The sequence below is a fragment of the Phaethon aethereus genome (genome assembly GCF_964289735.1).
Source record: "Phaethon aethereus genome assembly, chromosome: 6".
In the NCBI taxonomy this organism is placed as follows: Eukaryota; Metazoa; Chordata; class Aves; order Phaethontiformes; family Phaethontidae; genus Phaethon; species Phaethon aethereus.
In genome coordinates, this window is record NC_138580.1 from 41,167,571 (window position 1) to 41,185,226 (window position 17,656).

Here is a 17,656-nt window from a genome sequence, read left to right on the forward strand (position 1 = left end):
TATATATTGTTGGTTCGAGGTGCCTTAGCACTTAAAGCAGAACAAGCAGGGAATCCATCAACTGATCGTAGGAAGAAAAAAAATATACATGAACTGCCTTCAAAGCAAAAGAACTTCTTTATATTACCTCGACTCTTATGCTGTTAATAGAGGCGAGAGGGAATACAGAACAGCATTCTGCAACTGTCCTTCAGACACCCAGTGGCTTTGATTAAAATCAATGAAACTCACACAACAATATTATTTACATCAGTGTATAAAATCATTGAAGCTAGTAATTAAAATGATTTATTGGCTTATTTGTAACAATAGAAGAAACGTTAATATGTCCTATGCTATTAAAAGGCTAAAAATAAATAGCCCATTTTTACGCTGGGGGGTGGGGGGAGGTTGACTCTTTTTTAAAAAAAATTAGCAATTATCATTATTTCCTCTTAGAACATCATGATTTAATCATTTTCTATAAAATGTCATGGGAGAATGTTAAAAGGAATGTAGTCTGCCTACTGTAAAAGATCCAAGGATGAATCTCAAAATACCACACCCTGCAAAATCTGACAATACATTAGAGTAACTGTGAATTTGAGCTCTGGGTGTCAAATCTTCACTCGGTTATGCTTTACCAAAATGGTTCTTGATACCAAATCTTTCAAATATATCTATGGAGCATAGGGTAGAAGTGATAAATGTATTTAGGTTTTGCATGTCCTTCTGGGCCCAAACTTTAATTACTGTAATAACACTTTAATTGAAAACAGATACTCGATAATTCACATGACCTGGCTGAAACTGTATCTGCTGATAGCAGGTATGCAATGGCATCTAATTACAGAGGTATATTCAGGGGGGTTGTTTCATTTTACGTTATTCCATTTAAGTTATTTCATTTTATGATACTCCACACTTCATATCTTACTGATAACCAGTGGTTTACAGACTGCACATTGGTTAGCAAAGCCCGATACAAATTGGGCTCTCTCATGTAAATCCGCATTCACCTCCTCCCCAGATAGTGATCTGATTTCCCACCAATAACTATTACCTGACTAACATGTTAAGGACTTACGACTAATACAACATGAAGAAACTTTAGTTTTCTGACAAGTTTTTCCATCAGAAATACTGGTTCAATGAAATTCAACTATTTCAGGAACATGTCAGTGTCATTTACTTTAGACAGGAAAAGGACAAAATGTTTTGATAAAGTCAAAACAAAAATATTTTGTTTTGCAAGATACACCAAGATCACTATCTTTCTTTCTGATTACAAATTAAAATGAGGTTTCAACCTCTTGGAACTACCCACAGGTTAGGAATTCCTTTATGGGGGGACAGGGGCACAACCATAGAGTAAAAGTAACTGAAAAAAAACCAGCAAGATAGTTTCATTTACTTGTTGCAAGTCTCCTACCTACGTTACATGTTCAAACAAGCTTATGATTAATTCTTGTAACTTCAGTAGTTCAACTGATGAACTGACACCCCTCTCTTCACTCAAGAAGAAGAAACTGCCTTATAGCCTGCCAGGAAGATTTTACTTGATGAAACAACTCTGTCTTATTCCTCAAATTAAAACAAATCTTTAAAAATCCAATGAAAATTATGACACTCACATACTTGCAAAGTTTCTACATACTAACATTCTGATTTTTCTCTTTACACCACTACCACCCTCCACCATCTAGGAAGAGGAGGAAGGCTGGAAAATGGCTCCCAGTAATTTCCTTTCAATAATGGAGGAAGGAAACAGTCAATACAAAGGTCAGTAGAAAAAGATAACAATTACAGCCAGAATGTTCTTCTAATTCAGCTTAATCTGAATGTCACTTCTATAAGGTCAAGCTGGGCAGCTGCCCAGACTATGGAGCTTTATAGAAATGAGGACATTAGGTAAAATGGTATTTAGGAAGGGAGCCTCTCGGTACCCTCAAGTCTTAGGAGCCTCTCAAAAAAAAAAAAAAAAATTGAGCTAATCATACAGGAAGGTACATTTCTATGAGTGGAAGTGGCCAAACTAGAACCAAAGTGCTTTCATGTACATGCAGGGGCTTTCTTGGATTTTCTGAGGGCAATAAAAGTGACATCTGAGTAGCAGAGAATTCAAAAGCACTATACCAGTGATCAGCATCAGTGTTTTCATGTTGCTGTGACTCTTCATCCTGTCTTCCTCTCAATTCATGAAAAGTGTCTGTGGATTCACTCATCTACACAGTCTACAGATAATGAAATTATTTTTTATTATATGTTTTAATAGGAGGGTCATCTTTTCAAGCAGGCGCATGAGAAATGCTGCTGGACTATGAATATCCTTGCTTCAGTCAAAGTGTGTGCAACTTAACATAACTCAAACTTACAGCTAGGAGACAGGCTGTTTTTCCACTTTGAGAAAGCATCCAAAAGTAGGGGTTTTTCAAATTTTAAAAATGGTTTTCACAAGAGGACATATTGCTCTTTGCCATCTCTCTTCTACCCTCTCCCCTACGCTTGATGCCTTTGTCTGCTATCTCCTAACTACTTGTCTTCAGTGTGCTCCCTAGATACACAAGCGAGTTAGCAATCACTCGTGCTGGGCCTGCAAGTGAGCAACGGAAGCTGTGCACTTGTCCGAAATGGAAAGAAGCACCCGTCTTCTGAACTAGAAGGGAGCAGCACAGCAGGACTCCGGACGTCAGACGAGCCAAACCGAAGCCCTCTGTTGCAAAAGTGTGCCCAGTCAAAGCCTTCAGGGGTTATTTTTGCTCTATTTCATGCAGATTCTATTCTCAAACAATTATTAAAAATATCTTTCCTGCTCCCCAGACTGCAGAGTTAGTGGCTTGCTAAAATTCCTAATGTGAAAAGTCTCCCTTATTCTCTCCTGCTGCAGAGTTTACTGGCATCAAGTTTTCTGCCCGGTTTGGGCTGGCCAGAGAGAAACAATGTACTTGCTAAATACACATCAGTACAGTTTTGCCTGACTTCCGACTTCAAACTATTAGGATTTTCTTGCGCATTATAAATGATAAAGCAGTTTTATGGCTAAAGGGAAGTTCTTTAGCCCCAGACTCTACTCTTGAATGCTACATCAGAACCCCGTGGAAGTCAGCAGGAGTTTTAGATCATTTAGATAAAGATCAAGTTCATCTGTGCTCCTTCCCTTGACAGACTAAGAGCATTACTTGGGCTTTATCTATGAACTCAGGACAAAATGGCACCTTGCAACCAGAGACCAGTGTTTCCCATCCAGCAAGTCCCAAGAGCAATAAAGGAGCAGCATAGAGGCCCTACCTGTTGCAAAGTAGTAGCAAGAGGGCAGGAGGGTTTCACGTCGCTACATAAGCTCGGCAATATGCTCATCCAGCACTCTGCTAACGAGAAGGAGGTATAGTAGCTGTGCTTTCCAGCACTGCTTGGATCCCCTGCTGAGGCTTTACAATAGTCTTCGATACGATGCTGAACGGTGAATTCACAAAGTCCTTGTATTTGTGCAAATAACTCTCCTCCAGGCTGTAGGAAACATCTCTGGCCATAACCTCACACAGAGGCTTTGGACAGTGCTTCCCAACATGGCAGTGAATGCCAGCATCAGGAATAAAAACACTGCAGAGGTCAATCAGTTAGGAATAGACACTCCCAAATTTCACAACTATCTCCAGTAATAACAAGTCAGGGGGGTTGTGAGAGGGTGGACAAACATGTCCCCCAAAACTGTATCTAAATACCAGTACTGCCCATCCTAACAAGATACCTGCTTTGAGCTCTGCAAGTATACAAGATATTGGGGTTACTTATACTAACTTTTTACATGAAACTGAGCGCTGAATTGGGGGTGTTGTGTTCCTCTATATCTCCCAAGACCTCCCAAGGGCAACTCAGCAGCCTGTTAACTGTCTGTGGAGCCTATGTTCCTATTCAGGCACCTGAACTGGATGACTGAAGCCAGTCAGTGTAAGCACCTCCATCTTCCCAGTATGTACTGGCAGCACTTGCAGGTACGCCACAATCACGTGCTCAGGTAGGTCAGTGCATCCTGACAGAGCTACTGCCATAGCTCTAAAGGCACGTAAGAAACCATTTTCTGCCCAGAGCACGACCAGAAACCCTCAGAGTGGAAGGAGCTCTCTTGCAAGCTTCAAAGAATAGCTGCAGTTCTGTCTCATGCACAGTGAGAGTCTATAGCTGTTCAGTTAAACTTCAGGTGTTCGGTGGTTTTTTCCTCCTAGTGAACCAAGTCTATTTGGCATCATACTTATTTTTAGTAAACAGCTGTTAATTCCTCCACACAGCACAGTCCCCTGCCTCATTCACAAGCACTCAGTGCTTTTTATTGCAGGATGCTGCAATACTTTATCACAATACTATGTGGCGGTTCTTCAGAATAATCTTATTTTTAATCTGGCCATGGATAAGGCTCTTTTTTCCAAGGCCTCCAGAATCAAATCTAGAACATCTTTCCAACTAGAACAGTGTAAGCAGTTTCTTGTATTTTTAATTTTAGCCTGCTTTCATTTCAGTAGCAGAACTGTTTACAAAAAAAAGAGGTTTGAGTTTGTTCTTTCCACACTGGGAACTTTTCTCTATTCTTATGTAGAAATAGCTCAGTTACTATCACAGTTTGCACAGATGTTCCGATTTATTAGTGCATAAATCTTGAAGACATCATTGAAGTAAGGGAGCTTGATTAAGAAAGGTTTCTATCGGATGCCTACAATAGAATAATTTAACAACCCATACGAGTTTGTCTAAAGTTTACCTAAATGATAGCTGACCAAACATTTTTGTTTTGTCACACGCACAGACTCCCTCACAGTTCAGAAAGGCTTCCCATCCCCTCAAACTGGTTGCTCTGTTCTTAGGCTACTTAAGTATTTAAAAATATGTACATCACTTTTCAGAGGTCTAAGCATTTCAGTTACAGATTTTTCCACACCAATTATTCTCCCTCACTACCCCCCATCAGGCTAGAACTACTACCTAAACTTCACTGGAATTCATGAAGGCTTTTATTCTCCTAAAACTGTATCTGGCAGTTTTGCTAGTTTCTAAGCTGTATTTGCCAAGCTCTATCCAAAACACTTATTTTATATGCTGTTGTTGGAAACAGCCAGTTTGTGTTGACATCTGCTTGTACACTGAAATAGCAAGAGTTCATGTGGAGCAAATGTAAGCAGTCTGAATCATTACCTCCATCGGCCTGGGTTTTATTTTTGCAGTACCCTGTACTGAGGCAGCAACGTGCTATTTCCCACCTTTATACAGATTGCCAGTTGATATTTGACTTGCTCGGTGTTGCAGAGGATATTTGAATTCAACCCAAATACCCAACGGCCCAAACTTTAAGGTGTGGTGATATTACGTGTTTTGAACCAGGCATCAAAAGATTCAAATCCTTTTACCAGGAGGTTGAAAGTAGTCTTTTCAAGAAAAGCTTCATGCTTCAGATAAACATATTTCAACTATTAGTCACACGCTGTTCTCTGAAATTCAGGGGTATTGGAATTCCTCTCTAGTCCGTAGAGTGAAAGCTAATACCACTGTGATGGTGTTATTAGCAGTCACATTAGTAGACTGGGCTGTCTTTTGACTCCTGAGCTAGAGAAGTATGCATATAAAATAATCCAAAGATAAGCATGCACTATTTTAGAAGAGGTGATATAAATCGCACTGCACACACACGCGCAAGAATAGTTCCCGGAGCTAGATGACCCTGTCTGGAACAAAATACCAGGCTCTTTTGACCAGCCAGTGAACACATAACATCCTTAGCCTCCTGACCTTACTTTAAAAATAAGTTTGAAATATTTTGTTGATCTATAAAAGAACAACATAGCATCTAACACCTATGAGTTATTGATCTCTCTTCTAAAATTAGGGACCTCTAACCTAGTGGCTAATACAGCACTCGGAAGAGTCGCTGCCAGGTAATATCAAAGGCAGCTGCCTAAGCTGTGGGGACTGTCACTGGTTTGCGTGCCGTGGATATTAACCACTAACGAGTTTATAAAATGACAATAAACAATTACCAAAAAACCAGAATAAAAGTCTATGGGTCCCTCTATGAAAAATAAATGTCTAAAACCTAGTACTCCTGTGAAAACATAGCACTTGCAACCTGCTGACCCGGTCAGGAAAGTGTTTAAAACTTCACATAACTCCCATGTAACATTCCCCTTTCCCCAAGGCTGAAATTCCAGGCTGGTAACCCTGGAGGAGGTATCTTTCAACTAGGGCAAATCAGCTTTCCCTCTTGAAATATTACTTGACATCTGTCACGCCATCTGATGACCCGCAAGTAATTTAAAGAAATTAATGTCTATACCTTTGAGTTTCTTTCCTCATTACCAAAAAATCCACTGTCCTTCTCCATCTCTACCATTTTCAGTTATGAAATGAAATTAAGACTACTCACCTGCAAAAAACTATTCCCTCTGCGTAAAGCCACAAATACTCCGCATGGAATTGGACTGAAAATTCGTAGGGGAGGGAAATAGCAGCCAGTATTATATTAACTGGACTAAAACATGCATGATCTCCTATGGGTACCGTGAAAACCTTCCCGAATTTATAGCGGCTTCAAAAGGGCAGTGGGTACAGCAAGAGTACCTTGTACAAAACAGATTCTAAAGGAGCCTATGTCTTAAAGTGGAAAGCTGTCATTTTAAATCATCTGGAAATTGAATTAGCACGTACTGCTGGAGATTAGCTGTTATTTATAAAGATACTGTTGGGGCTTGAAATGCAAGGAAATGAAAGATATTAATTGTCCTCCTTTAAACCAGCTCAAAAAAATGTAGAAAGAAGAGAGGCGTTTCCCTTAAAAAGGTACCTTTTGCTAACAGCGGAGAATTCAGATACGCACCAAGCTTGCCAGACTTCATTTCATTGGCTTTCTAATGACCAAATTGCAGTTTGCCTCAACAGAAAGAACGAACTGCACCTCAGGATCATTAGCTCCTTTATCATAAGCTGGGGGTTTTGATCATCAGTTTGCACAAGCTTGCTTCGTTCCTGGAGTTAGGTCTCCTTGTTCCTTGTCCTTTGCACAAGGCTAAGAAACAGAGGTGCTATATCAGGTGGGCCTGAGCCTTTTTTTGGAAAATACTTTGACTGCCTCTCAATTACTGCATCAAGCTTAAAACTCCGCAGAGTTAAAACTCTGTGTGGCCATACATCACTTACGGGTTTGGAAGCAGGTTATTGCTCTGTTAAACTCACTGTCCCCTCACACTCCCAATTTCCACGTTCTCCGTGCAGGCTTTTATGCCTATTCCCGTGCTCCTGGCCCGTACTTCAGCCTCGTGTGAATTACTACAAAGGCGAACTCACAAGGTTGCAGCAGCTTTAACTTTGCATCAGATAGCTGAACGGGGGAGAACAAGGAATTTTCCTGGTTGAAATTAAACGCCTGCCTTCGGTCGCCAAGCCTACATTGTGCTAGCCAAGGGGCATGCATAGAGAGCACGCTCCTCAGGACAGGAGTCACCTTTGCAGCTTCTTGGTAAAGATTTAAGCACTGTGCTGTTAAGCAGAGGGAAGAAGAATGCCAACGTCGGGCACGATATGGTTCGGCCAATACTGTACTACCTGCTCTTGAAGATGAGCAACACTGCAGGCATTCAGCTTTGCAACCAGAAAATGACAACCTCCATATCCCATTATCCTTCCAATACCCGATTCCAGTTTACAGCCCAAGGCAAAAAAAGAAGTTAACCTCAAGATTTACAGATCCTAACACAAGGCTCTGAACTTTATAGGGGTCCCTGGAGTCCGTTGCTTTCATAGAGCTAATAATTTAATAAAAGCTGCTTACAACTACTTATTTTTTGCCTCCGGAAGTAGTTGGAGAAACCAATGTCTTCTTGTATCTTCACCCCCCCCTCTTTTTTCTTTCTTTTGGATAACAGACATTTGGCAGAACAGAGACAAGGGATGGGATTTTCTCCAGGATCATGACCCAGAGCTGATCAAGGAAGAGAAACGGGAAGAAGTGGAGGAAGAGATCAGAGTGCAGGTGTGCTTACAACAGTAAGAGGACGCTAACAATGTGTATTGCCTGGGTACATTTCTCTACAGCTGTAAGAACTGGCCCTGGCATAGACCTTATCTCCTTCCAGAGTCCCTACTATCTGTTCTTTGCTTTAACACTACTGTAGCTGAACGTTTGTCTGAGGTGTGGTGGCAGAACAGAAGACTTAAAAAGATTCAACTGTGTTTGTCTGGATAGGTTGATAAATTGATGCAACAGAAACTGGAGAATCTCAAATTGGCTGTGGATGGAGAGAAGAGTGACAAACAGAAAAAGGGAAGAAAAAGTGAAAAGGTAAGAACAGCAAGTTGGGAGAACTCAGGGTAAATGTCAGTTCTCTGCCAGATACAGTGGTATTCAGTGCTAGCCCTAGTCTCACAGATACCAATATCAAAATGTCTACTCTGAACTTTTACTGAATCTTATGTCAGTGGCATTTAAAAAAATATATTCACCTGTGGCTTTTTTCAGGGCCTTTTCCTTTAGCTATTATTATTCCTTATCCTTTATAAATATTGCTTAGGACAAGTTAAACTATTCCAACGGTAAATCATTACAAGGTAGATCAGATTTTCAAGAGGGATACACACCCTCTTGAAATCCTCTGATCTAAAACAGGAAAATCCGATCAGTCCCTCTCTAAGGTGGCGGGTCTTCCAAGGCAAGCATAGATCTGGATGCCACTAAGTTTTCCAGCTGCTGGCTGTTTTCATTCTAAATGAGGACTGCTTAATACAGTTCAAAACTGTACACCCAAAAAATTCTTTTTGAATGTTTTGGTGTAACCGTTCTTTTACCTATAACAACACTTAGATCACATACAGCCAGGTACACGTTAATTATGTTACTACTTACTATTGAAGTGCTTGGGAACTTGCAATTAAGCCGAGTTTATTTAAGCATATAAAATTGCTTAAAGACATACATTATTTTTAATGTGTGTTACCCCGGGAAACACAGCACATATCATGTTCAGATCTCGTTTCACTGTATTGTCATACGCAGAATTCCACAGCTCATGGTTCCCCAAATTCCTTACCCAAGCCTTTAAACTATAGATCATGTCAGTGCAAAACAACTCCAAGCTTACAGACCCCACCATTCAATCAGCAGATCCACTTAAAAACCTCAGGGCAAGTAGCCAACCCTAATGTCATGTTGTATTTCATTTCTGTAAGCCTTTTAGCATGCAAATACTTGCTGTTGCTGTATTTCGACTCAAATTATCTTTTTAAAAAAGAAAAGCACTCTTCACCTGACAAACATGTAGGGGCAGTTTAATAATGGAAGGCTGGAGCAACTCTGAAAACTGATACCAACTGGATTGCTAAATCCATTTCAAAAATAGCAAGGCTTAAGATACACAGACAAAACATTGCACCAATCTTCCCAAAGGTGTCGTGGGCAGCTGTATTTAGATCAGCTGGTCAAAACTGCTTCCAAGTGTCACACTGGAATTATAAAGCTTTAAGTTAAGGGTTGGGTTTGTTGGGGTTTTTTCCCCCCCTTCAATATAGTGTTGGAATGGTGTTGGGTGGAGGGAGGTTATTTAACTTTTGTTTTCCCAAGTTGTGCCAGTAGCCTGAGAGAATTGGGGGGGGGGGGGGGGGGGGGGCCGGGGGAATAAGTACTAATTAAATAGTACAAGTTCCCTAAAGATTTTATCTGGGGAAAAGAAACCAAGACACCAAAACAGTTCTATTGTAGGTGTGGGGAATGGAAGGAGGTATCCAGTTTTAGTCAAAACACATCTTCCCTGTGCAAAACTATTTCAAGTGTCCAATCAGCACTGGCAAAGGCTTTTTCCAGTTAGTATTTGCATAAATATCTCAGTCCATAAACTAACACAGCATGTGCATACCTGTACACGCAGGCTTCAGATCTGCTTTATGAAAATCTGACCTATATAACAAGAATAATGTGAGCTGGAAAGTTTTAAAAAGCAACTTATTAATGTGTTATTCAGCAAAAATCCTCTAGTTTTTCCAGGCATGTGTTACCACATCCTAGGTCCAGTACATCTCCTCCCTCCCCCAGCTACACAATGTGAAATAACAGTGGGTTTGGGTTCTCACTGTAGCCATGAACACCTCTGGAGCATAATGCAAACCTTTTGGGTTTTTTTCTCCCCTCCAAAAAAGGGATATTCTGCAAAGAAAAGCCTTCTCAGTAGGATTCAACACTCTTCAGAGAAATCAAACTGCTTTCTGTATTCTGTCAGTAGAGAATGGGCAGCAAGGGTAAATTCTTTAAGTAAACTCTTAGAAGTGGAGTTTTCTGTCTAGGGGCAGTTACCCCAAATTCACAGTGCCATGTTTGGCCATCCCCTCTGTTGCAAGGAGGGATTTCTTTGACTTTCTTTGCAGGAAGACATCACAGTAGAACTAGGACTTTTTTTGTTGCCAGGGAACAGTCACTACCCAGCAACATGCAGGGTAGATGCCTTTTTCAAGTGCACCTTGATTTAAAACTTAAATTATTTCCTGTGGATCAGGCAGATTTTTTTTTTTTTTTAAGTTTGAAATCCTGTTTGGAAGTCCCTTTTGTGGGGAACTCAGCAAGAATATTTTGGTATTAGACTCTAACAGAGAGTATAAGGAAGCTAATTGCTCCTCCCAGTCAGCCTTTCAGATGGCTCAGGTCTTAGGTAAACAAAATTTAACAGCTCCTGGCATATGTGTAAGGCCACTCCTTCCTTTTCATGCACTATACTTTCTAGGCTGAACTTTATCACAGGCTCCCAAACCTTCAAATACCACTTAATACTGAAAGCTGACACTTAACCCTATCAAGAATTGCTCTTTCTGCCCCCGAGATAAAAAAAGTCCGTTTGCCACCTTTGTGGAAGAATCATTTTGGGTGGAAGGACAAATTGCTTTTCTCATTATAAATGGGTCTCCAGACCGTATGGCTGGTCTGGAAATACCTCAACTGGTTAGACTGCACCAAGTAGGCAACAAGCCACACGGCTATCATTTGAGGCACAGATCTCAATATGCCTGTATCTGTGTTGGAAGCATCTCACTCCACAGACTGTCCCGCTATTATTAGTCCTTACAGTCCAGCATCAATGGCATATAGAGCACAAGTGTCCTTGTCAAGGGACACGCTGTGCTGGACTCCAATTGCTCCACATCGCTCCTGATCTGATGACTTTCACAGAAGATGGGATGAGGCTACAACAGAAACAAAGGAATGTGGTTCAGCTCTGCTGCAAATTGCATTTTTCTTCACTCCACACAGTGGCAACTTGCCCAGCCATGGTTCAGCAAACTGGGATTGTAAGCACCTGTGTAAAGACAGGCTGAGGAAAGATTTGAAGGAAGAGTGCCTCCTGCTGAGGGATATGACATTGATGACTAGGAAGGCTTGCAAAGAGATGTCAGGAGGTCTAAGTCCCCACCCAGCCTAGAGGAGCCTGTTCTAAAGCACCTGAAGTAAAAGAGAAAGAGCTAGCATTTTCCAAAGTATTCGATTTCTGAAGAGTTTGTGGCATCCCTGTACCAGCACAAACTTTTCTTAGTGAAATGATGTTCTCCCGAGTCCACTTCGTTCTGCTGACAGCCCAAGCTTCCGATTTGGGTGGCTCAACACAACCCACCAGCTTTATAAGTGCTTCTTCTAGATGGATGCCATGAACCTAACCACTGTACCCAGAGGGCTTATCAGCCAAGGCTGTTTCTCTTGGGAATCTACAAGTACACCACTGCAGACCTGGCTTCACACCCACCATAAGAGCCAACTCTCCGCAGTTACTGACCTGGAAGTTACATTTGAGTGCTTATCAGTCTACTTTTTATCAAGCCCATTGTGCTGCTTTTCCTGCTTTACCTCCCTAAGGATTTGTTTCCAATCCAGCTGCAGGTAAAGCAGCCCGTTGTAAGTGAACACACCCACACATACACAAAAGGCATGGCCAGATTTCAGAAACAACAGAAAGATGAAACATGGGAAGCTATGGAAAGTCACTTCTGATACAGGCCTTGCTAGCGTCTCAACACAGCTTTGGATATCCCTTTTTGATGCAGCTAGGCACAAGCAAAACAAACCACAAGAGGTTAACCATAGCAGCAGCTGTGACAAGAGTTTTGACCTCAGCCAGTAGACTTGATAAGAGCAAAGCCATAGTGAATAAGACCAAAAGACATGCTGGGTCAGAAGTGAAGAAAGGCTGAGTTTGAGGGCAGCAATTCACAACCCTTGTTGTATTTCCTGTAGCTGATTGAGAGATCAGCACCCAGAGCTCCCAGCCAGCTGTGGGGGCTGTAACCTCTTTGGATGCTGTAGCTAGACCCAACAGGGATTACAGATCAGAGCTCCTCATTTAGCAAGAGCTTAACAGTCACTGGAAACATCCTTGTCTAAGGACATTTTCAGTACAAGTATCAGAAGCTGCTCTCTATTATCTTGGCATTGTCAGCAAAGACTTTGCAACCCATGGTGAGTGCACACATGGTGCCAATCTGCACTGGCTCAGCCTCCCATCCAACCATCATACATAATCCCAAGAATCCACTAAAACACTTCATAGACTGCTGCTTATATACTGTTGTTTCTCTTAAACCACAGGAGTGGTACTCCTCTCGCTACTTTTCTGCAAAGTTCATTTTTGTTTTGCTCTCGAGTTACTTTATTGGTGAAGCTCGAGAACAATACCAGTTGGCCAAGAAATTCAGCATATGCTTAATGTCTTCACATAGGTGGAAGTGAGCTTTCCTTCCCAGTCAGACCCCATGATACGTGGTTTCTAGCTTGTTGGAAGAAAGGCTAAAAGGTTACTTGGTGGTAGTAGCTGCTAGATGCAGAAAGCTAACGGCAGCAGGACTTGTATGATCACAGCCAAAGGGTGACACAGATCCTGCAGTTCCAATGTAGAATAGTTCCCTCAATGAGACATTTTGGCTACCCTCTCCCTTCTGGTGCCAGAGACACTCTGCTCTGGAATCTGCTCTCAAATCAGGTCCACGTTTGCTCGTAGCAAGCTCTGAGCTACTCAAAACATTTTCATCAGCCCACACTGTAAGACAATATACCATGCTGAGCATGGAAGGTAGTCTTCTGTCATCTGCCAACTAATAGCTAATGCAGCTCGCTACATGTGACTTATCAAAGATGAAAATAACCGAGTAAATGGATAGCTACACAGAAGCTAGACTGACATTTCAGCGATAGAAACAAGGAGATTTCCATTATAAACGATGAGCATGTTCACATTCATTAAACATTATCATTTTCTAAATAAAAGTTCCCCATAAGACATTTTGGAGGAAAGCCATTGTCTACAATTCGTATTTCCCCTTATCGCATCTCAGTGCCAAATTTCCCATAAATGCTGATGTTAATTAGGAAAACACATTTTTCCCCTGCATAGTTCATTTTTGTTTTGCTCTCGAGTTACTTTATTGGTGAGGCTGCCTTGAGAACAATAGCAGTCGGCCAATAAATTCAACATATGCTTAGTGTCTTTACATAGGTAAAAATGAGCTTTGCTTCCCAGTCAGACCCCATGATATGTAATGTCTAGCTTGTTGGAAGAAAGGTTAAAGAGACAAAGCTGGAGGAACACCAGAAATAAACCGCTGACAGTCTCAGTATTTCCTCGGTTGTTAAAACAGCATGGCATATGCTTTGTTCTTCCCATTCCTTTTCTTTAAAGCAAAACCCCACTGGCACATTCTGACAAGTGGCAAGCATATTTATGTAAAGAAACCTTAGGTGTAGTTCTGCAGAAACAGAGTTGTTTGCATTATTCTAATCCAAAACTTAAAACCATCACCTTTTCCCAGTTAGCTTATCTATATCCTTCTGGGTTTAATGTACAGTTTCATCTAGATTATCTTTGTGGTGTTGTAAACCCTAACATGCGATTGAGCGACGGGGTTATTTACATTACAACTGTCCTGGAAAACTCACAGTTGATATATTTCTGAACACTGCTGATCCATTCTAGTAAAAAAGCCCAGCGTTTTCCAGATAATTGGATAGGATTTTTTTTAAACTCAACAACATAGCCTCTAGAGCTCTGCAGAAGTATTTGCTATTAAAAACAATAAACGACTATTCCCAGGAAAGCAAATGTAAACTTTTGGAAAGAATAAGCTGTCCTGATCAACTAAGCATTTAAACACACGCCTAGATTTAAGCTATTGAAGAAGTGCCACGCTGCATAAATGCGTCCGTGTGAATAGTTCCGCTGAAGTCATTGTACAGTGCTTTGCACAACTTGAGTATGGACACCAGTGGTGGGCACTAACATGGATTAACAATGCCCTCTCCATCACTAATTATCCCTAAGCTTTTTTATGGCTTGTGAGCTGTAATTAATGGAGGGGCTTGACATTACTGATTCACATTTGTCTTATTTATGTTTTCTGTGAGGTTTTTTGCAGTATGTAAAGAAACTAGTCACACAAGTCAAAATCTTCCCATAGTCAAAATATGGTGAAAATATCAAGAGAAGAGCAGGTCACGTTTTTGTGACCTCTTCAAGCTTCTTCCCCGAGGTGTTAGGAGAGAGAAGACAGTCTAATGGTTTGGAGGCTAGCTGGAGACTCAGGAGGGTTGGTTTCAAGTCCTGGTCTAGCTGTAAACACCCTGCATGACCCTCAGGGAAGCTGCTTATCTATTTTACACCAATGTGGAAAAAAAAAAAAGGCATGAACAGCTTGGAGCAGCTACTTGGACCCCACACCCTATTCCTTCCTGCTTCCTTCTTGGGTAAGGGCCATTCCCACTCAAACCAAGAGTAGTGCTCCAAAAAGGAGGGAGAGAAGAGTTTTCTCTGGGAGCAAACGACCCCGGGATTCTTTTGTATGCAATCCGCGCTGGAAGGAGCGGGACTGATCGCTTTGAAGTACAGTGCTCTGGGCACTCACCGGGGAGGTGGCAGATGCAGGTCAAGTGCCCTGAGCAGCTATATTCTAGAAGGAAGCAGCAGCCACCAGGTTACTTCATGCTGAGTCCGGTTCAAGAGCACCTGCATGCTGGTAGGCTGGACACAGCTCCCCGGCCCAGGATGCTTCACCTCTCCTGTGCCTTGGTGAGGCACTTACAAATGGGAACCTCTCCTGGGCCTTTATAAATGGGAACATGACTTCCTTCCCTTGGGGCATTCAGGGATGCCATTTTTTGCTTCGGGTTCTTCAGTAATGAGGGCCACATTCACAGAAACATTTGCTGTTCTGGCCCTCGCTTTCCTTCACTACATTCAAATATGTATATACACTCTATCTCTGTATTTAGGTCACTAATTCCTGCTTGTTTTTGTGGTCCTCAGAAAAAGATGACAACCACAAGGAAAAAGATAGCAGAGATGGAGGAAGATCTAACTCCTGACAGGTAAAGAAAGGACCTGTTTATCGGAGATTCAGACAATGAGAGACTGCATCCTCTTTGTGTTAGATATGCTGTCAACCATTCAACCATTTTATTTTTTAATCACACAAGGAACATCTCAACGTTGCTACGCTTACCAGCATCAGGAGCCCTACAACAAATAAAACCTCTTTATTAACAGCTATAAACATCCATAAAAAGCCTACATAGTAAAATAAAAATCTTTCACAAGCTTGAAGCACATATACTTTGGTGAAAACCTTCTTCGCGTTCCCAGTGAACACCACAATCTTCCTCCTGCCTCTCCCCGACTCGTGGCTTCACAGCACCACAAATAAGAGGGCAACAAATGGTACACAGCACAGCCCTTGTTTTTCCCCCCCCATCTTTGACAACGCATACAAATTGAGGTCCCCATTCTGCAACAACACACCACTAGGGCTAGCCTCCATTAACTTCAGTCAGGTTAATTCCGGTATGCAAAGCTAAGCATGTGACATTTAGGCAGAGTATTAGCCCTATTTGCCTCTTCCCCATTCTCTCCGCAGGTGCAGAAGCACCTGGCAGTTTTGTTGACTGTCAGATTTTCTGTCCCAGCTAAAGCCTGATAAGGGAGGCTGCAGACAGGCCCCTGTACTCTATAAATCACCCTTCATGTCTGAGGTATAACATACACATCATAAATCAGTCTTATTTATCAATAACAGTCCTGGCAGACCTGGCAATTTCTTGTGTACTCCTTGCTCTTTTAAGCACCCTTATTTAATTTGGAGGATTTCTTCTTTTGACATTACATTTGCAGTGAGCTCATGATGCATTTGCTAATAACCCGGCCATTTTTCACCTGTACACGTAATACAGACACCTGTGCAGACAAAGCACCGCTGGGACCTGCTGTGCTGAGCGGGAACCAACCCAGCTCCCAAGACAGCCGGGCTGGAGAATAGAATGAAGACAAACACACTCAACCACTGCAGGAGGAAGCACATGGGATTGACCCCACATAAACCCCATAAACCAGATATGCACAGCAAGACCTGGACTAGATCGTTTGGGTGCTAGCAGTACACAATTAGTCAGTGATCTCTTTTCCTGTTTTAAAATAATGGAAAAAAACAACCTCTCCAAGCAAGTATTTAAAATAAATGTGTCATGGATTCTAACAGAGCATGACCTGTCTTACAAGAACAGTACCAAAGTCTAACAAAGATGCCTATATTCTGTACTTTTAAAATTACTCTTGCACATACCTGCTTCTTATGTATAAACTTAATACAACCTACAGCCATTTAAGAACACAAGCTTTTTATAGTAGCTAGCTTTTAATCAGAGTTTATGTGGCATTTTGGCTCCGTTGATTTGTTCTTCCCTGCTGAGCAGGGAAGGAGGACCTATTTCAGAAATAACCAAGAAAAGCTCAAGTTCATCTCTGTTTTGGCATGGCGGAGGGGGCACAGGGGGGCTCTAGTCAACAGAGACTGATCACATCGCACTTACTTGGAGGAGACTCCGGGCATGCATCATTAAGCTTGCACAGTAAAAATAATAAGACAGGAAAAGTAGAAGTCATGCTCCCAACAGAACTGTCAGGTTAGTCCCGTTCTACCTTCTGCTTGTTTTATGATGCATACTCAACATAAAATGGCTGAGAATGAAAGCAGAAGCCAGAGTGGCAAAATCAACGTTGTTGAAGGTGCATTAAATTTTGTATTTTCTTATTACTACTCCTATATTAATTGTGCCAGTAACACTGCATAAACATAAAACTTCTCAGCTGAAATGGAAAAAAGGCTGCAGATCTCAAATTATATATATGGTTTTACTAGCCAGCTGAGAGTTGCTATTAAATATTTTTATTGTAGCAATACCAGAATATCCCAATCAAGACAGGTGACAGACAAAAAAAGCTCAGAGATATTGAAGGGAGAGGATGTGAAAAGTGCACAAACAGCAAAAGACCTCGAAAGGTTCAAATCAGTATTGTTTATATGAATGATATAACAAGAATTTCCAACACACTTATGCATTTTATGTAATCTTTGAAGCAGTATCAATCCGTAGGACCGAGTGCCAAAAGTGTCATTGAAATCGGCACCTAGTCTCTCTTTTGGAGTTCTAAGCAAAACATTCACACCAACAGCAAACTGAATACAAACCTAAGTATATTAAATCCTCAGTTACTAGGAGCTATTTCCAACCCATAACGGAGGTAGGAAGAAGCCATTCCACTGGAGAAGTTCGGCCGGTTTCCCCTATCTGTTTTTTTCCCCCCAACCCTCCTTTGGCCAGCGTCACCCTAACATTGCAGTAGATGGA

At 41.5% G+C, this 17,656-nt stretch overlaps 1 protein-coding gene across 1 annotated transcript in view; it reads left to right on the forward strand.

Annotated features, from left to right (window-relative positions):
* Positions 1–17,656, forward strand: part of DRC11 (dynein regulatory complex subunit 11) — a gene marked incomplete at its 5' end in the record, with an annotated part of 105,321 nt that overhangs the window by 58,518 nt on the left and 29,147 nt on the right. Inside the window, 4 exons of the mRNA XM_082001586.1 lie at positions 1,686–1,761; positions 7,884–7,990; positions 8,204–8,299; positions 15,282–15,343. Of these exons, the coding sequence (XP_081857712.1) occupies positions 1,686–1,761; positions 7,884–7,990; positions 8,204–8,299; positions 15,282–15,343 (341 nt within the window). The remainder of the gene's footprint in view (positions 1–1,685; positions 1,762–7,883; positions 7,991–8,203; positions 8,300–15,281; positions 15,344–17,656) is intronic.